This window comes from Lactuca saligna, chromosome 4 (genome assembly GCF_052625555.1).
Source record: "Lactuca saligna cultivar CGN05327 chromosome 4, ASM5262555v1, whole genome shotgun sequence".
NCBI lineage: Eukaryota > Viridiplantae > Streptophyta > Magnoliopsida > Asterales > Asteraceae > Lactuca > Lactuca saligna.
This window is the reverse complement of record NC_136420.1, coordinates 316241478-316262984: the sequence shown is the minus strand read 5'-3', so window position 1 is coordinate 316262984 and position 21507 is coordinate 316241478. Positions and strand designations below refer to the sequence as shown.

At 42.1% G+C, this 21507-nt stretch overlaps 1 protein-coding gene across 1 annotated transcript; it reads left to right on the top strand.

Annotated features, from left to right (window-relative positions):
• Window positions 1–20000: 20000 nt before the first annotated feature.
• Window positions 20001–21204, top strand: LOC145039649 (protein SPIRAL1-like 3). Its single transcript, XM_078987680.1, has 3 exons — window positions 20001–20148; window positions 20598–20876; window positions 20976–21204. Exons 2-3 carry the CDS (start codon window positions 20601–20603, stop codon window positions 21054–21056), a joined length of 357 nt encoding a protein of 118 aa, XP_078843806.1. The 5' UTR covers window positions 20001–20148; window positions 20598–20600; the 3' UTR covers window positions 21057–21204.
• The last annotated feature ends 303 nt before the right edge of the window (window positions 21205–21507 follow it).

Here is a 21507-nt window from a genome sequence, read left to right as displayed (position 1 = left end):
ATAAACACATAAGTCATATATTGCCTAGCATATCTGGGTGCTGGCATACCCCTTCGGTCCTATCGACCGGTAAGTGGGGACTATTTCACTCCCTACTACCACCACATAATATCATATCACATATATCATAATCTGTCTAGCATAGTTGGGGTACTAATCTACCCCTTCGGCCCTATCGACCGGTAACCGAGGACTATTTCACCCCTACTACCACTATCACATAAGATCATATCATGCTAGCACATAAACATAACAGGTAGTAGCAAACATAGACAATTATCACAAAGATAATCATCTAACAACAAATCCTACTGGTGGGCCGGCATTGTGGCCTTAGACCCACCGCTACTAGAAGGTAATTCACCTCACACTGCTGAAGTCCGGTAGAGACAATCCCACACTGCTGAAGTCCCGCAGGCTGAACCCCAGCTATTGGTTGACAGATTCCCGAACTATCCACACCAAAATAACACCCAATTAATAATTGGGTCCCAACACATAACCATAATACATACTTAGATAATTATTACATTACCCCAGGCTTGGCTTATTTAAGACCAACAAGGCCCAATCCATAAGCCCGAAGCCAACTAGGAAACAAAGCCCAACATATGGCCCAATTTTCTAAATTAGGCCCAAACCCATACACGGTCTTACCATAAGGCCCAACAATTTAGTCCAGTCCAACATTCAACATTCTAATTGCTCAATATCACATAATCATAAAGGCCCAAACTGTGGCCCATATATGGCCTAATTTTCCAAATTAGGCCCAACTCCTCATATGGGCCTTACCACAAAGCCCATTAATTATTCTAGTCCATTTGCTTGATCTTGGATGGCCCATTATAATCCAAGTGAAATTAGGGTTTCACATAAAATGATAATTAGGGTTAAGTTTCCTACTTAACCCATTAAGGACTTAATCCATTAAGTCCAATATCGCTTAGATTAATCTTTACCAATGATTATTTTTTAATATCTCAAGTTATTAAATAATTTCCGTGTGTCCCGATTAATTCTCCCAAATTAGGGTTTCATGGCCTTAGGGTTTTCCAATCGAAATATTAGCCCATTTATCAATTTGTTGGGCTTTTAGATCAATTAGAGCTTTATTGGGCCTATTAAGCCCACTAGAATATCATTAAGCCCATTAGGGTTTTATTAGGGTCCATTAAGGTTTTATTAAGCCCATTAAGTGTTATTGGGCCCATTAGGGCTTCAAGCCCTCCAAACGAATCAACACAATGAGACAAGGCACACCGCCACCCGACACGGCGGCCGATGGCGACGGGAGGCGGCAGCCACCACCCTAAGGTGGTGGTTTTCAATTTCTTTTCATTATACCATTCATGTTACAATTTACAATTCAAGATCCAAAATCACACACACACACACACACTAAAGAAAATACACCCACCGATGGTGGCAGCCACCACCTTGCGCTGGTGGTGCTGGCACCTTTTACGATTTCCGGCCAAACAAACCACCCTATTTCACTTAAACAAACACACTTTTCCCGAAACAGTAGCACAGCCTCCCACCTGGTGGCAAACGAGGCGGAGAAGGCGCTATATGGCGGCAGTTTGCGAAGGCAGCGACGGTTATCGGTGGTAGGCGGCAGCATACAACGAAAGGTGGCCTTCAGAAGCTCGTTTTCGGTGGTAGCAAGCTAGCAGCCACACGAGTCCTGAAGCGACATCACACTCCCACACGAGCTCACAGCCACCACCCATGGTGGCTGGTGGTGACGAGATAAAGCAATGACGACAAGCAGAGTAAGAAGAAGAAGAAGTCATGGAAGGACAATGACACTTCAACGAACCGAGGGAGAAAAAAGGGTGGAGTGAAGCAGCAGTACGGTTTCAACACGCAACTCCCACGATCCCGCTATCCCGCTCCTCCCGAATAACATGACAACGTATGGCTCTTTGTCTTTGCTGGCAACGCAAGGGTTGGTGGTTTCCGGTTTCAACAATGGCGGCAAAAGGAGCATCCATGAACGGTGGTGGATGCAGATGATATGAAAAGGAGAGGTGACGGCTGGAGGGTTTTTGTCTTAGGGTTAGGCTTTTATAACCCTTTATACCCGATACCTCTTAAACATTTTGCCATAATGACATAATCGGCCCCTCCCCATAGAATCTTCTTTAAAATTCAGCCCCAATATCTTAATCATGACATATTCAACCCCTCCACCTCATTTCCTTTTAAATTAAATCTAAATAATTACCGTGGAGCCCCTGACTTCATAATTATTTATAAAATGAGTCCCAAACACACACTATTAAGCCCCGACTTCTAGAAATGTGGCAATTAACTCCTTGAACCCAACACCATGCATATATAATTGTTTATTTTATGCCACCATTCGTTCATTAACTTATTTATTTAACTAATAAATAAACGGGTGTTACAACTATGGCCCAAAATGGTTCATATTATTAATTTATTTCATTCTAGGCCCAATATGGCCCAAAATATTGAAATAAATGGAAGTGGGTCCAATTAGAGCCCATTTAAGAGTTCTAAGACCAATGTGGTCAAATTGGAAGCTTATTGGTCCATTGGGCCCAATAAGGAAGTCCTAGTCCAAAATGGACTTAAACAAGAACTTTTAGGGTTTCCAATTGCTTATTGACTACTTGAAATGCTTGCATGGTGTGTTTGATTGAAATTTTGTTGTCATAGAGTATGCATCATACATGCTCTTATGTCTTTGATTCATAATTTGACTTAAGTGTTGTAGTTACAAGGCACAAATATTTCTAGTTGTGACAAATAAAGCCAAGCAAAGGGGTAATGTAGTAATTACCCAAAGTATGTACTTATAGTTATGTAATGGAACCCAATTATTAATTGGGTGTTATTTTGGTGTTGACAGTTCGGGAATCTATCAACCAACAGCTGGGGTTCAGCCTACGAGACTTCAGCAGTGTGGGATTGTGTCTGCGGGACTTCATCAGTATGAGTTGAGTTACCTTCCAGTAGGGGTGGGTCTACGGCCACAATGTCGGCCCATCGACAAGAGTAATTGGTAGATAATTGTATTTGTGATAATTATCTTGGTATGCTTATACGTGATATGTGATATATATTTATGTGATATGCCATGTTATGAGTTTGCCTGGTTCGGACCGGAAGGTCGACAGGGTTTGGACCGGAAGGTCAATAGAGTTGGGCCGAAAGGTTAACATAGTAGGACCGAAAGGTCTACAGAGTCAGGACCGGAAGGTCTTATGTGCTTACATGAGTTATGTGATATTATGCAATTTATTTATGTGATGTTATGCATTTTGTCTATGTGATATTATGCATTTTTCTACGTGGTATTATGCATTTTATTTATGTGATATATGTTCTTATCTATATGATATGTATGTGATATGAGCTTGCAAGGTTTGGACCGGAAGGTCATCAAAGTATGGACCAGAAGGTCATCAGAGTATGGACCGGAAGGTCAACATAGTAGGAGCGGAAGCTCTACCGGAGTTGTAGGACCGAAATGTCCCACTGAGACACATTAACTGGAAGGTCTCGTTAAGTTTTAGCCTCGAGTGGATAATTATATGTGCGTGGTATTTTGGAGGAACTCACTAAGCTTTGTGCTTACAGTTTTCAGTTTTGGTTTCAGGTACTTCATTTTCAAAGGAAATGAGTCAGCTCGATCGCAACGCATCACACTATGTTTTCTTCACATGAGATCCTTAGGGATTTTGCTCTGATATGGTTTTATGATACTTTGTTTTGGATTACTGACACTTGGGTTTTGACATGAGACGTTATATCAATGTTTTTATACTGATGGTTTTATTTAATAACATAATTAAAATGAAATTTTTGGCCTGTATTTTTTGGATGTTACAGACGTTAGGGTTTACTCTTAGTGAATTTGAGCCGCAAATGAGGCTATAAGTTCCTTTATATAGGCCCCAACCTCCATGAAATTAGGGTTTCTCTACGCAACACCTACTTTGTGAGTCAGCTCTCTGACTCGTCGAGTCCACTCATTAAATCCACGCTGGTAACTTGGCCCTACTCGGCAAATCGGACTTATGACTCATCGAGTCACTCTATAAGTCTCAAGGTTAAACACACATTAAGGTATACAAAAGTATGGATGTTATAATTATCCCCCACTTGAATTAGATTTCTCCCTTGAAATCGCTTCTCAATGTCACATAGATCGAACCCAACAACTCAAAAAGTACCACTGAAAGGATCTGATACCACACAACTAACTTCCTCTATAAACACCTAAAACCAAATAGGAACTGCCAAACCCGGAAGAGGACATAACCTTCTACCGCTACGATACCCTTCTGACTCACCAGAATCTGAAAACTCTAGTGGCCTGTCTCATTGCCCGACCGCCTTCTCAAGCTATCATAATGTTATTCGCTCCTCGAATAACGGACCCTAATAAGTCTATGCCCCTCTGATTCTCTCGTAGAAACTGATAAAAACAATACAAATCCCAAATATTTACCACTGATCACTCGTACCAAACATACTAAGCGCTCCATATCATACTTCGAGGAACAAAAGGGTGACATTACACTAGAACCCATCCACTTACTACAATTGAAACGCATCTGAACAAAGAACTCTCAACATTTTGTCCTCAGACACAACAAAATTATCGTGTTTGCTTAGAAGTATCATCAGGCATCTAACAATCATAAGCCCCATGTCTTTCTCAGATGTCCCTCTAAATATTAAGCACCAGGTCAACCCTCGAACCTACAGTTGAACCACCAAAGGTCACCCTTTGCATGCCCTAAAACATCTCACTGACTTCCTTCTCACAATAAATATCTCAGCCTATTGTGACATAAAAGTCATGAAGTTCACTTTACCCCCAGTGAATACTACAATCCCAACTGAAATTGTCTCACCCTCGACCTCTGTTGTCTACTACTCATTAGATCCATGCGTCTCGCGGTCCTTCCCATGCAAACAAACTAATCCACTCATCTTTAAGACATCAGATGCACACAATACCCTTCAAAATGAAACCCATCTCTGAATCGGGAATCTAATTCGCCTTCTCAATACCCCACCAAAGCCAAATTCAAACTCGAGAGTCTGGTCCGACACAGAATTGGAACCATTAATCCCAGTAAAGCACTCAACTCATGACCCATGACACGTAACCCACGTGTACATCACTCCTCTAACTCCTCTCGATTGTGATAACCACAACATAACTCAAAAAATGACAATCCCCAACAAAAATGGAGACCCCAGTCACGCCCCTGGTCCGATCACCAGGTTCACGAAACTCGAAGAATAAGGCTACTAGAGCCTAAAAACTCTTCTGTGCCATACTCTGACTAGCGGGTAATATGGATCCCCGTAGTATTAAAACATTCCCTCACACTAACCGGCAAAGGCTACGGCTCCCCGCAGGCCTATGACACTCTCTCACTAACTCATGAATACTACGGCTCCCCGCAGTATCACAACACTCTCTCGCTGACTGGTGAACACTACGAATCCTCGTAGCATCACAACACACTCTCTCACTGAGTGATGAACACTACGACTCCAGGTAGCATCACAACACGCTCTCTCACTTACTGGTGAACACTACGGATCCCCGTAGCATCACAACTCGCTCTCTCACTAACTTTCCATGGGCTCACTCCATGGTTTTTCCCCAGATAATCCGAAGTGATTACTCCCAATCAGATTCACTTACCTCCCCCCTAGTCTACTCCTCGAGTCGTGACCCCACTGAGTTCACTATCTAGTACTCCACGACCCAACATAGATAGGTACACACCCACCCAGGTTAAGCATCACCACTCCTGACGACAACCATCATGACCAACACTTTTCTCATTGCAATTAACATTCTTGGATACTCTCGTTTGATGACAATTAGCTAAAGGGATCCTGCTGGAACCATAGTCGGTTGATACTCCACTTTCCATTTGATAACTCAAGTCTCAAAATAATCAGAATTTCAGGGCATTCTTCTCAGATACCTCGGTACACCATCACAGAACGTCACAATGTCTTGCCTCAACCATTCATCTAAGTCCGGTCTACGCTAATATACATAAACGGGCTGACATTGGTGCCTTCGAATCGTTCCTACTAGAGGAAAACTCACCTCTCAAGTTGGTTGCTGAAATCTCAAGTGAGGAATCTCTGATGGCTGCTCCAACTACCCCCCGACTATAATTTTCACAATAAACAGTTAATCAGAAACTAAGAATCCTTCTAAGGTTAAAATGACCATTTTACCCCTGGTCAAAGTCAACATTCTGGGTTGACTCGACTCACCGAGTTGCTTTATCAACTTGCCGAGTCCTAAAACCCTGAAATCGAGATCTAACTCGTCGAATCACCCCCTCACTCGCTAAGTTCCCTAGCTACTAATGGTTGTGATTTGGCAAATCAACTCGTCAAGTCATCCTCAGACAAGGCGAGTTCTACCTTAAACAGAAAACTGGACAACACGAATCCACTCGTCGAGTTCCTCTATGGACTCGATGACTTCCTCTTTCTGTTTGGGCCATCTTAATAAATTAAGCCTCTACTCTTCAGATCTAAACACCATAACTCCTCTAAGTACTGTAAATGCCTTCTTAAGGCTAAAGTTTCCAACTTTACCTGCTTATAGTCCTTCTTAATGGGTTTAGCTCAAACCCTAGTTCTTTAGGACATAGATTTTTGTCCAGAAGCCTTATTACTCTAACTGAAAGCATGAAAACCTAGATCTAGGTCCTAAACACCCAATGAACACGTAAGTCTTGGACTTTACTTCCATGCATGGCCCTTTTGGGCTTAAAAGGCCATAAAATGTCCTTAAGCTTGCATTGGGCTTTCATGGTCATAAAGTTTGCACCTATATGCCATGAAACCCCTTATAGACCCCAAATCTGAAAGGTAAACCACTCGGGACGTCCATGTCCCAAGGATCAAGGTTCTTGAACCAAAACCCCCCATAAATGAACATAAGAAGATCTAATGAACTAATAGCCAAGATGGAGACATGATTACCAGAAAACGATGAGGATGTGTAACACCTCGAGATTCAGGTATACTTCTTTCATCCTTGTTCTTTGTAGATAGATCACGTTTAGTCCTTGAGTGAATTTTCTTTAGGAAGTGAGTACGCTGGGCGTACTAGAGGGGTACGTTGCGCGTACTCATGCACTTAAAATGGATGCGGTGTCACCAAGGTACGATGGGCATACCAAGAGTTACGTCGGGCGTACCTAGCCTAGGTGCAAAACCCTAATTCCGTTTTGTGCACTATTTAAAGGGTGCTAAGGCTCATTTCTCAGCCTCCATATCAGTGAGTGAAACCCTAAAAGAGAGCCCCCATCGTCCTTAGTGTGTGAGAGTGTTGATTGAAGCTTTTTGTGCCTTGGTGACTTAGTGAAGAAGAAGGAAAGGAGTTCTTGGAAGCTAAAGCTTGAGGTGCCATTCTGGATCTGAGATCTACAGAGCAAGGGACTATACTTAGAGGTATAAAGTTCAAAACTTTCCTCTTCTTTTGATTTGTTGTTGCATGTGCTTTTGCTATGGCTAAAAACCCTAAAGGTGGAGACTTTATGAGTGTAAAGTGCTCCATGCTCCGAGATCTATCCCCATTCAGTACCATATCACAACCATTCTTGGGCATGTCACAACCATTCTTGGGCATGTGCTAATCACTCCTCGAACCAACATAGTTGATCAGGCTATGCCATTCCCAAGACTGACCATACATCCCCGAGCTTACCTGTGATATCCAACAATCATTACTTTTGTTTTGTTCTAGAATGATGCTGACCTTAGTATGTATGCATGCATGTATACTTTTAATAAGAAACTATTTATTTCTAAAAGTATAGTTGTTTTGAAAAATTTAAATCAGAGACTCTAGTCCCAATGCATTTATAGTTTGTATATCTTACGTGGTTCAATATACCGAGTTCACTATAAACAATGCTCTGATACCAATCTGTCACACCCCCAAACCAAGGATGGCGGAAACGTCCGGGGGAGGAGGACTTCATGTACAGTATCACAACAACGTGTATAATAGTGCTCAAAGTAAATACAACCATCACAAATATTATTGAAAAAGTTACACCAAAGTATATGTTTACATGTTTCAAAATCAATTACATTATGATGACAAAAGTAAATTGTTGACGGTTTAACGTCCCATCCTCAAGGCGTTGAAGTTTTTCCTGTTTCACTGATTTCCTGAGAATACAAGTAGTTTTGAAAAAGTGTCAACAATTAAGTTGGTGAGTTCATAAGAGTTTTGTTTGAAGTAGAAACCGTTTTCCTTGTAAAATCGATATGGTTTGATTTCCAGAAAATCCAATATTTTCTTAGTTAAGTGTGAATAGAAATATTCCTATATGATGCATTAATGAACCCTAGAATGACCCGTATATTTCCCCTATAATCGTCCAGCGTATATAAGTTATATAAGATTTAAGTTAGATAAAACGTTGAATATAGTGGGTCTGCCCTAGGTCCACAACCAAACAAGGAACAGGAGATGAGGCGGGCACCACCAATTCTAAGTCCATCAAGATTAAATTCTTATATGACTCAAGCATATACGCTCATCAATTATGGTTGAAGTCTAAAAATTCTAAATGAAATATAGTTTTAATATCATAACAACTATTTTATGTGAACTTGGTACTTTGGAATGTACCCCATTCGTATGAAAATCCGGTACTTTGGAATGTACCCCATTTATACGAAAACCCGATACTTTGGAATGTACCCCATTCGTATAAAAACCCGATACTTTGTATTTGTACCCTTTTTTGTATAAAAACCCGGTACTTTGTATCTGTACCCCTTTTTGTATAAAAACCCGGTACTTTGTATCTGTACCCCTTTTGTGTGAAAACCTTTTGTAATGTAAATGATCATAAACTATACCTATTATAGTTTATCAAAATGTTTGGAATGTATATGCAACTTAACTATACTCATTATAGTTTAGTATGTTTATTTGTGGTGTACAAGAACCCTTTCCATGTAAGTCAAATGTATTGTACAATATAGCTATGTTTAACTTGCTTTGTTTTGTACTAATGATTATGATGGAGGATTCTTATAAATTCAGTAAGTAATTTCCTATTATATAAATATATCATAACAAGAAATACATGTAATATATGAATTCATCAAATACTTAACACTTTGCTCAACATGTTACAAAGTGTTTTGATAGTTAGAAGCTATTAACTAATTCTTAACCTTTCTACACTGTTTTAGAAAAATCATACGAAGTCGAAAACTAGATCTGTAAATTCTGAGAGTTCCTAAAATGAGTCTAGTTTACTCATAATTTTATCATGATTTTTGGAAGCCTTTAACTTGTATTTATATACTCATATTCACAGACTAGTCCGGATTTGTGTTTGAAAAGATAGGCTGTTTTGTAAAAATCACCATAAATTGTAGAAAAATCGTGTGGAGATGTGCAAGTAGTCATTTTAAAGATAAGAAGTGGAGCTACTTGAACCTAAAACATTTTTGAAAACTAAAATGCTTAAGTTGTCCAAAACAGTTTGTGAATGGAGTTGAACTTTTCTGATGAAGGCTGTTAGAAAAGTTTAGTTATGTTCTTGGTGTTTTAACTTGTATTTCCCCCCTAAAAACTTGAGAAAACATGAAAATATATGGGTATGAACTCACCTTATGTGATTTCAGTAGATAAGTGTTGAAGAAGAGAAGTGTTCAACCCAATAACACTTGAAGAATCACTTCAAGATTCGAAGCTCTAACACAAATATGAGGGAGTTTGTGTAAGATATCCATGATTTGAGTAGAAAGAAGTGAGATATTCATAAGGAGTATGAATTATGCTTACCAAATGTGGAGGAAAACCCAAGATCAGCCCTTGAATCTCGAAGTTCTAGAGAGAGGAAGTGAGAGAGGAAAGAGTTTGATCTTCTTGGTGAAATGAGAGAAAATGGGAGAAGTGAGGAGAGAGGAAGAATGTCCAGCTCTCAAAAACGTGGGAAAGGCTGATAATTGAGTGGAAAGGACATTGATGTGACCTAGGTAAGGTGGGGAGGTGTGGCTGGTCATATAGTGGGTGTGGGAGTGGTTGTTTGTGTTATAAGGTAAAGCAAAGTCAACACTCCACCTCTTTGTACTTTACCCACTAGCTTTTATTATTTAAATAAAGATTTTCATGAAAATATGATTAAATTGTGAATATTTAGGGTTCATTATGTTAAAATATGATTTTGGTGAAAATCCCGCGTTAAAATAATTAAAAACGAGCTTTAAACGCAAAACTAGATGAAAACCGGGAGAAAAGGAGTTTCCAGCGAGACCTCTCGGTCCTAGGCCGAGGTTCAGTCCCTAGGCCGATATTCGGTCCCTTCTGATGCAGAGCCGGAAGCGAAATGGGGCGAACCAGAAGTGAGAGGCGAAGGCGAAGGGCTCGGTCCGAAGTCATGGAAGCGAAATAGATCGAAGGTGGTCAGACCCGAAATGGACCGAAATGAACAGTACCTTCGGGTTCGGGTGGTGCGCGAGGTTCGGTCCTGAGAGGACCTTCGGGTTTGGTTCTTCCTAGGCGAGGTTCGGGTCTGAGAAGGCTCTCGGGTTCCTCTCTCCTATTTTCGGTCCTTAGCAAGTTTGGTCCCTATAAGGACCTTCGGTTCTAAGAGGCTTCGGCCCTAATAAGAGGGTTTCGGGTCCTTAAGCCTATTTTACTCGTTTTAACCCCGTTTTAAGCTGTTTTTGACCCGGTTAAGGGTCGGGATGGCCCGAAAGACTGTAAAAAGTTTAAGGAACTTTTGAGAGAGATTTGGGAGAGATTTCACATTCTTGGAGAGATTTCTCATACAAGGAGAGATTTCACATTCTTGGAGAGATTTCTCATACAAAGAGAGTTTTGGGAGAGATTTCACATACTTAGAGAGATTTGGGAGAGATTTTACATTCTTGGAGAGATTTTAAATAGAGAGAGATAGAGTGAAAATGATTGAGAGAGGTTTCGTGTGTGGCATTTGCGAGTGTTCGGCTTCGCTACACAAGGTCCATAAACCCTGTTAAGCCTTGTTTAAGGATCTTACACACTCCCGTTGAGTATGCAACATTTTTTTATCGGTTTGGCTCGCTACGTACCACAATTTTAGGTTAAGGAGATCTAGATTTACGTACTTTTCGATTTATGATCTCTCATCAGAATAGCGAGTTGTTTAGTAAATACATAACGTAAGCCCTAGTACACAAGGGTTAGTTGAGTTGACCGGTTTGACTTGTTGACTTTATTTGACTTTGAATTGACCAGAATTTGACGGTTGTCATAGTATAAGCCTTCTAGAGTTAAAGGATGGAACATTGTGAGAGTTGGTGACTTATCCAGCCATGCAAAGGCATAAAGTCACCAACTTTATGGATTAAGAGGCTTAGATGTGGTCGGATCTAAAATTTGGACACGGGTCTTAACTGTTTAAGACCTAAAGAGTTAAAGTGCTGAAGCTGGAAATACGTCGGGTGTAATCCCAGTACGCGCCGCGTACTGGGTGGCGTTCCCCGATCCTGAGAAGCAGCCGGGTACGCCCAGCGTACACATCTGGTACGCGCAGCGTAACCCGAAAAGTTGACTTTTAAGGTATGGTCTATTGTGGGGCTTTTGAGTTGTGAGAGGGGTAAAATGGTCTTTTACCCTTCTGAGAGTGTCATAAGAGGACATAGTCTAGCCTTTGAGAGTTATAATAATAAGAGTATTTATTTTATATGATTAGACGGAGGTTAGACCAGCGTTACCGAGATACCCGAGGTGAGTCTTCTCACTATACTTTACCTAGTGTGGTAACAGAGTTATGTGATAGAGTATTTTAGAGTTATATGCCAGTGTAATTACATGTTATTTATATGTTATGATTTATTGTGATATGTGTTATGTATGATTCAGAGTTACAGAGTTAGGACCTTCGGGTCCACTGAGTTAGGACTTTCGGGTCCACAGAGTTAGGGCCAGATGGCTTATAGAGAGTTGGGGCTGGAGGGCCCCACTGAGACACATAGACCTGAGGGTCAATAGAGTTACAGCCTTGAGTGGCTATTATGTGTTAGAGTGGTATTTTGGGGAACTCACTAAGCATTTATGCTTACAGTGTTATGTGTTATGTGTTTCAGGTACCAGCGATGATCGCGGGAAGGCGCCGGCATGATTCGTACACACGCACACCGGAGTTTATGTAGTTTGATCTTAGGTTTTGTACTGATACAATGTTGACACAATGTTTTTATTTATGATTACAAATGATATTTTATGGTTTCCAAAAGTGAAAAATTGTTCAAATTTTTACGATGTTACAAGTTGGTATCAGAGCCTTGGTTTGAGGGATTCGGATACATCTTCAGGCGTATCTGAACTCAAACTGGGGATTTGAGAAAAAATTTAGTAATAAAAAAATAATATTTTTGAAAAAGAGTAAAAATAGTCTTGAGACAAACAGAGCAGTGTCGTGTGTACGATCAGTCAGCGCCCGAACGGTGATTTCCCAAAACACCCTCATAATAAGTGATTGTCAGATATGTTATGTATGCTATATGATGAGTTACGATAGAGTAGACTAGGTATTCTTATTAGGACTAGAGTGGCCTGATATATGATGCGTTAGTCTAGGGGTTTTGCTGCTAGAGATGCTCAAGAGTGATTTAGATAGCAGCGAGGTGCTTATGAGAGATTTGCTAGTGAGTAGTACATGATAGAGAGAATAGTGTACTTGGGATCTGGGGCTCAAGGAGGAGGACTTGGGATGAATGCCAATGCGGTATGGACGGTAGTATTGGACCCGTACTACTGAAGATACCGGGTTGGTACGCAGTCCATGTAAGAATCCTTAGGGCACTGAGGAACAAGTAGGGTGGAGTAATCGATTGTGAGTATACTCGAGTGAGTCCCTGGTATTTATTCTTGTGTTGTATTTCATAGAGAAGGAGATCATGGTTGGGACGCGCCACACACCAGTGACCAGCAGTTCGAGTGATGAGGAGACCCGTAGGATCATCCAGGAGGAGGTGGTTGCGGCCATCAGGGCAGAGATACCAGAGATGTTCGGGCCTATCAAGACCACTCTGATGGAGACATTTGATGAGAGATACGCTACTCTTTCTGAGGCTGTTGTTGCTGCGGCCACTGCAGCTATAACTACGACTAGGCCGTAGGGTGGTGATGCGTTGTTGTTCCGAGAGTTCAGCAACACAAAACCACCGGAGTTTGACGGGACCCAGGACCCGATCGCGGCGATGAGATGGATTTCAGACATAGAGGGGTGTTTCTTTACTTGCTCATCTCCAGAGAATTTGAGAGTCTAGTTCGCACTGAACCAGCTTCGCTTAGGAGCGAAGAACTGGTGGAAGTTTGTGACTGCGCACTTTACGTCTGCTGAGCTTGCTGCGGTGACCTGGGAGAGGTTCACCACTATGTTTCGAGATGAGTACATTCCCCAGGTGGAGAGGGAGCGTTTGGCCCAGGAGTTTCTGACCCTCAAGCAGGGTACTGAGTCTGTTACGGTGATAACGAGGATGCTCCATGAGTGGGCGATGTTCTGCCCACAACACGTGTCCTCCGAGCAGACACGTATGAGCCGGTATTTGAGCATTCTGAGGAGGGATATACGTGAGTTCATGGCGAACTCGACGTACCGGACATTTTTCGAGCTTCAGGAAAATGCGCGGAAGAGGGAGATAGAGCTAGAGACCCAAACCAGGGAGGAGGCTGAGTCTCAGGGAAAGGATCGGTGGCCGGCTCAGTCTCAGCCGGCAGCCAAGCAGGGAAAACCCACTGATTCAAGATTTGGGAACCAGAAGGGCCGCACTTGTGGCAAGTTTGGCAAGAGCCACGGTAGGATATGTAGAGCAGGGTCTTGCTACAAGTGTGGTAAGGAGGGGCACATGGCCAAGGGTTGCCCCAAGGGTTTTTCAGTCTGCTTTCATTGCAACCAGACTAGACACTAGAAGTCAGAGTGTCCACAATTACGGGGGTCGGCACAGGGAGCATTTCCAGGATTAGCCCCTGCTGCGATGAGAGCTGCAAATGTTCAGCCTGCGAAGGGTGAGGCACCGAAGGCACGCGGGAGAGCCTTCCAGTTGACTACGGAGGAGGTCCGTGCAGCGCCCGATGTTGTGGCCGGTATGTACTCTTTCATGTATTCTTTTGTATATTGTGATATTGTGCGTATGTTATGTACCTGCTCTAGTGTTATTTGACTTGGGTGCGAGTCGATCTTTTGTATCGTTGGCCTTTAGTCGACACATCAGTATTAGTCGAGAGGCGTTGAGTCGACCTCTGAGAGTTTCCATAGAGGATGAGAGAGCGGTGTATGCCACCGAGGTGATTCATGGTTGTGTACTTGAGATTTTCGAGGTTGAGTTTCCGTTAGATTTGGTCCCTATTGCGATGGGGGATGTCTGTGTCATCGTGGGCATGGACTGGTTGATTAGATTTGGAGCGATCATCGACTGCGAGCGACAGCTGGTGACCATGCGAGACCCTAGTGGGGGAGTTCTTACGGTGTACGGTGAGGGTACACGTTCCGGTTCAGTATTTTGCTCAGCTGCCAGGGCAAGGCAGAGTCTTCAGCAGGGATGTAAGGGATTCATAGCGTATGTGATGGACGCGAGGATTGAGATGGAGAGATCGAGGTCTGTGGGAGAGGTTCCGATAGTGCGTGAGTTCCCGGATGTATTTCCGGAGGGGTTTCCGGGCGTACCTCCTGTGAGCCAGGTGGAGTTCAGTATCAATTTGGTTCCGGGGGCCGCGCCTTTCGCCAAAGCGCCCTATCGCCTTGCGCCTCCAGAGATGCAGGAGTTATCCTCGCAACTTCAGGAGCTGCTGGGAAAGGGGTTTATTCGGCCGAGTAGTTCACCGTGGGGAACTCCTATCCTTTTTGTCAAGAAAAAGGATGGTTCACACCGGATGTGCATTGATTACCGGGAGTTGAACAAATTGACGGTCAAGAACCGTTACCTGTTGTCGAGGATTGACAATTTGTTCGATCAGCTGCAGGGAGCATCTTGGTTTTCCAAGATCGACTTGAGGTCTGGATATCATCAGGTGAGGGTGCGAGATGAGGATATCCAGAAGACTGCGTTTAGGACTCGTTACGGGCATTACGAGTTCGTGGTGATGCCTTCCGGGCTCACCAACGCACCAGCGGTGTTCATGGATCTCATGAACAGGGTGTGTAGACCGATGTTGGATCGCTCGGTGATCATATTCATCGACGACATTTTGGTGTATTCGAGATATAGAAAGCAGCATGAGGAGCATCTGAGGGAGATCCTAGGGGTCTTGAGATTGGAGAGACTCTATGCCAAGTTCTCTAAGTGTGATTTCTGGTTAAGAGAGGTCCAGTTCCTGGGACATCTCGTTAACCAGAAAGGGATATTGGTTGACCCAGCCAAAATTAAGGCGGTGATGAGTTGGGAGGTGCCGATGTCACCCACGGAGATCAGGAGTTTTCTAGGACTGGTAGGCTATTATCGGAGATTCATCAGGGATTTCTCCAAGATCTCCGTGCCACTCACTAAGTTGACCCGGAAGGGTGTAGTTTTTGCTTGGGGTCTAGAGCAGCAGGCCTCCTTCGAGACACTTCGCCAGAGATTATGCGAAGCCCCAGTGTTAGCCCTTCCGGAGGGAATGGAGGATTTTGTGGTATATTGCGACGCATCGATATTAGGATTGGGAGCAGTACTTATGCAGAGAGGCCATGTGATTGCATATGCATCGAGTCAGCTGAAGCCTCATGAGGCGAGGTACCCTACCCATGATTTAGATTTGGGGACAGTAGTGTTCGCCCTCAAGATTTGGTGGCACTATCTATATGGGGTCTGGTGTACCATATACACGGATCACAAGAGCCTGAAGTACTTGATGGATCAGCCCAACCTGAATATGCGATAGATGAAATGGCTAGATGTGGTAAAGGATTGTGATTGTGAGATCCTGTACCACCCGGGGAAAGCCAACGTGTTGGCCGATGCCTTGAGTCGTAGGGCGGAGAGTGTTCCGATGTGTGACATTTGTATGAGATTGACAGTGATGACTCCGGTGTTGGATACCATTCGAGATCAGACCGAGGCCATTAGACCAGAAAACCAAAAGAGAGAGCGGGTTATCGGGCAAGTATCAGAGTTCGTTACCGATGGTCGGGGGCTTATGACGTTTCAGGGTCGGATTTGGGTGCCGCATGTGGGCGAAACGCGTACCATTTTGATGGAAGAGGCTCATCGATCGAAGTTGTCGATTCATCCCGGGGCCACTAAGATGTATTTGGACCTGAAAAGGGAGTATTGGTGGCCCTGTATGAAGAGGGATGTTGCATGGTTCGTGTCTCCTTGGAAAGGATTGATCCGATTCAGCAAGAGGGGCAATATGGGACCCCGGTATATTGGGCCGTTTAGAGTGATCGCAACGATGGTTAGGGTAGCGTATCACTTGGAGCTACCTTCAGATTTGGGTCAGATTCATGACACCTTTCATGTGTCGCAGTTGCGAAAGTGTGTAGCAGATGAGTCAGCAGTGGTGCCATTGGGGGATATTCAGGTGGATGCGAGCCTGAATTATGCTGAGAGACCGGTGGCAATCAGGGATCGGAAGATCAAGGTTTTGAGGAACAAGGAAGTGCCTCTGGTTTTGGTTCAGTGGCAACATTAGAAGGGGTCCGAGATGACTTGGGAGTCAGAGTCGGATATGCGAGGGCAACATCTAGAGTTGTTCAAGGAATGAGACTTCAGGGGTGAAGTATGGTTCGAGTGGGGAGAATTGTAACACCCCGAGATTCAGGTATACTTCTTTCATCCTTGTTCTTTGTGGATTGGTCACGTTCAGTCCTTGAGTGAATTTTCTTTAGCAAGTGAGTACGCTGGGCGTACCAAAGGGGTACGCTGCGCGTACTCATGCGCTTAAAATGGATGCGGAGTCGCCAAGGTACGCTGGGTGTACAAAGAGTTACGCTGGGCATACCCGGCCCAGGTGCAAACTCCTAATTCCGTTTTGTGCACTATTTAAAGGGTGCTAAGGCTCATTTCTCAGCCTCCATATCAGCGAGTGAAACCCTAAAAGAGAGCCCCCATCGTCCTTAGTGTGTGAGAGTGTTGATTGAAGCTTTTTGTGCCTTGGTGACTTAGTGAAGAAGAAGGAAAGGAGTTCTTGGAAGCTAAAGCTTGAGGTGCCATTCTAGATCTGAGATCTACAAAGCAAGGGACTACACTTAGAGGTATAAAGTTCAGAACTTTCCTCTTCTTTTGATTTGTTGTTGCATGTGCTTTTGCTATGGCTAAAAACCCCAAAGGTGGAGACTTTATGAGTGTAAAGTGCTCCATGGTCCGAGATCTGTCCCCATTCAGTGTTATTAGTGATTTAGAGGCATAAAGCTTCCATATTTAGTGATTAGTTTGAGGTCTTGCTTGAGTATAAGCCTTCTAGAGTTAAAGGATGAAGCATTGTGAGAGTTGGTGACTTATCCAGCCATGCAAAGGCATAAAGTCACCAACTTTATGGATTAAGAGGCTTAGATGTGGTCGGATCTAAAATTTGGACGTGGGTCTTAACTATTTAAGACCTAAAGAGTTAAAGTGCTGAAGTTGGGAATACGCCGGGCGTAATCCCAATACGCGCTACGTACTGCGTGGCGTTCCCCGATCCTGAGAGGCAGCCGGGTACGCCCAGCGTACACATCTGGTACGCGCAGCGTAACCCCGAAAGTTGACTTTTGAGTTGACTTTTAAGGTATGGTCTGGGTATGGTCTATTGTGGGGCTTTTGAGTTGTGAGAGGGGTAAAATGGTCTTTTACCCTTCTAAGAGTGTCATAAGAGGACATAGTCTAGCCTTTGAGAGTTATAATAATTAGGGTATTTATTTTATATGATTAGGTGGAGGTTAGACCAACGTTACCGAGTCAAAGATTACCGAGATACCCGAGGTGAGTCTTCTCACTATACTTTACCTAGTGTGGTAACAGAGTTATGTGATAGAGTATTTTAGAGTTATATGCTAGTGTAATTGCATGTTATTTATGTGCTATGATTTATTGTGATATGTGCTATGTATGATTCATAGTTACACAGTTAGGACCTTCGGGTCCACTGAGTTAGGACTTTCGGGTCCACAGAGTTAGGGCCAGAGGGCCCATAGAGAGTTGGGGCTGGAGGGCCCCACTGAGACACATAGACCTGAGGGTCAATAGAGTTAGAGCCTCGAGTGGCTATTATGCGTTAGAGTGGTATTTTGGGGAACTCACTAAGCATTTATGCTTACAGTGTTATGTGTTTTAGATACCAACGATGATCGGGGGAAGGTGCCGGATGATTCGTACACACGCACATTGAAGTTTATGTATTTTGATATTGGGTTTTGTACTGATACAATGTTGACACAATGTTTTTATTTATGATTACAAATGATATTTTATGGTTTCCAAAAGTGAAAATTTGTTCAAATTTTTACGGTGTTACAAGTTGGTATCAGAGCCTTGGTTTGAGGGATTCGGATACATCTTCGGGCGTATCTAAACTCAAACTGAGGATTTGAGAAAAAATTTAGTAATAAAAAAATAATATTTTTGAAATTGAGTAAAAAGAGTCTTGAGACAAACAGAGCAGAGCCGTGTGTACGATCAACCAGCGCCCGAACGGTGATTTCCCAAAATACCCTCATAATAAGTGATTATCAGATATGTTATGTATGCTATATGATGAGTTACGATATGCATGTTAGAGTAGACTAGGTATTCTTATTAGGAAGGAAGTTTCTAGATCTCCTGTCTTCTCCTTGAGCCTTCTAACTCCCTCTTCTTCTTCAAGCTTCGAGAACACCCAAGATTACTCAAAATTGGCTCACACATCAAAAAAATTCTCTAGGGTTTCGTGGATTAGGGTTTGGGACTTGGAGGATGGAAATAAGGCCATAAGGTGGGGATTAAGTTGTTTAAATTGGGTGCAAAACCCCGAAATTAGGGTTTCATTCTGGCAGACCCACTCGTCGAGTTGAGGGCTCTCAACTCGTCGCGTAGATGTCTTAAAACTCGTTTCTACTCGATGAGTCTGGGGCTCCCAACTCGTCGACTAGCTCTAAAAAAATAAACAAATTACAATTAAATGTGTACCAGGAATGAGACGGTACAATTCTCCCACTTGACTTAGACTTCGTCCTCGAAGTCTACTGCATCTGGAAACAACTCTGGGTGGTACTCCCTCTTCTCCTCCTCAGACTCCCAAGTCCACTCTAAACCCCTGCGGTGCTGCCATTGAACCTTCACTAGCTCAACCCTCTTGTTGCTCAGCTCTGTCGTTTTCTTATCAAGAATAGCTACTGGTCTCTTAATATAATTCAGATTATCATCAACCTGAATATCTTCTAAAGGCACCAATCGCTGAGTCATCCACTAAGCACTTTTGCAACTGAGAAATATGGAAAGTTTTGTGGATCGTGGATCTGACTGAGCTTTGCTGGAAGATCTAATCGGTATCTTCTGCGAAGTGAATCTCTTAAGATTAATATAAAGAGAAGCATTTAACAAATGAGGCATTTCTGATCCTTAGTAAAGGCATTTCTGATTAAATTTTTTTGGTTGCTCAAAAATTTCCTAAAATTAATTTGAGGTGGGAAAAGCTTCCCTTGCCACGGATCAAGCCAAGTTCCTCAGATATGATAAAAAAACACTTTTGCCACTAGAACACCTTTGACGTTTTGAGTATAGATTCACTCATAATACTTTTGACAGCATTAGAAGCCAAACCGACCACAATTTGCATAACGACTAGAGGACTTCCACGGACTCTTTAGCCATTTTTTGGTACTAAGGGTCATAAGTGGTAGTATTTTGAAATGTTTAGCAAATTAAAGGCTACAAATGTCTAAAACACAAACTCTTTTTTAAAAGAAACTATATTGAAACTTGTTGGTTACTTTTCTATGAGACCGTTAAAATGTAAATTTAAATTCAAATTCAATAATTAATGAAAGGATATTAATATTCCAAAGTAAATAACTTACCATTAACCATTCCATTCAACCGCATGTAAATTTAGCATCAAACATTCCCCATCCATTCACATTTAAATTTCTTCGTCTCTCCTCAATTCTTCCCATCTTCGTGCAATTACAATTTGATTTCTCTCCGGATTTGATCTACACAAAGGTATACATTCATAATTTCTTCACACACTATTATTTTTCCTTATCCAGATCATCATCTGTGTTCATATCATATAATTTTTTCAGATGAACATTCCTAATTTACTGTAAATCTTCTTTGTATCATATTCTTTTTCCAGATTTTGTTCTTCATCCAGATGAACATTTGTACTTCTGCTTAATAATTTCCTTTTATCAGAGTTGCAAACCAAATCGACTTAGATATATTCGTTATCCCACATAATTTCTTCAGTTTTCGTAATTTCCACTTAATTTCTTCAATTTATCAGATTAACAAACCGTTGTTAAATTAGAATGAACACAAAACTAAAAACCGAATCAAATGAGGATTTCGAATCAGAAATAATAAACATGTATCCTATTGATTTGATTGATATACGATTTCTTTTTTTTTTTTTTTTTGCAATTTTGAAAATGATGTTCGGAAATCAGAGAATGGGACGCGGTGTAAGTTGCGGCGGAGGTCAGAGTTCTTTAGGTTACTTGTTGGGAAGTGGTGCGGGACAGGCTGAGACCGACGACAACGCTCCACCGCCACCGGAGAACACCACAGAGGCTCCCAAAGATTCTACAGAACCACCTTCCGATGACGCAACAAATACCCAAACTGATGAATCTTTGAACCAAAATCCGACTGCTGAAACATCTCATGATAGTTCAACAAACAATTACCACAGAGCCGATGGACAAAACTGTGGCAATTTCATCACTGTATGTATATGAATGATCATACATACGATTCGAATTTTTATTTTGAGTAATTGTGATTTAAGAATACTTGGATTCCATGTGTGATTTGATTTGTTTCAGGATCGGCCTTCAACCAAGGTCCATGCTGCACCCGGTGGCAATTCTTCACTTGGTTACCTCTTCGGTGATGAGAAGAAATGATGCTGTCGATTTCGGAATGTAATTTATATGGTGTTATATAATGTTAATGTAACTTGCTTCATGTATGAATTAGTGTTTTTTTTTATGCACATTTGAAAATGGCATCTTTTGGTTTTCTATATAATATTAAAAAAAAAAATTATATTTATTGCATACTTTTAAATTTTAAGTTTTAACTATACACCAAAGTATTACTGACATCAATGTTAAATACTTGGGTGGACTTTTGGTTATGATCATATTAAAAACCGAATCTGATGCAAACAATTTCTTGGTAAACGCTCTCTTTATGCACAAATGGCCAAATGCGACCCTCACTGCATTACCTCGTGAATTCTCAGACCACTGCACTTTGGTTCTCCTCACATCTTCTATTGACTTTGGGCACGCTCCTTTTAGATTTTTTAACAACTCATTAGCATATCAAGATTTCACTGAGATTATATTGAAT

Excerpts from the sequence above, each read along its gene's own strand:
- LOC145039649 (XM_078987680.1), top strand. The coding sequence starts at position 20,601 with ATGGGACGCGGTGTAAGTTGCGGCGGAGGTCAGAGTTCTTTAGGTTAC. Across the intron at positions 20,877-20,975 it reads ACTGTGGCAATTTCATCACT|GATCGGCCTTCAACCAAGGT; the intron begins GTATGTATATGA and ends GATTTGTTTCAG.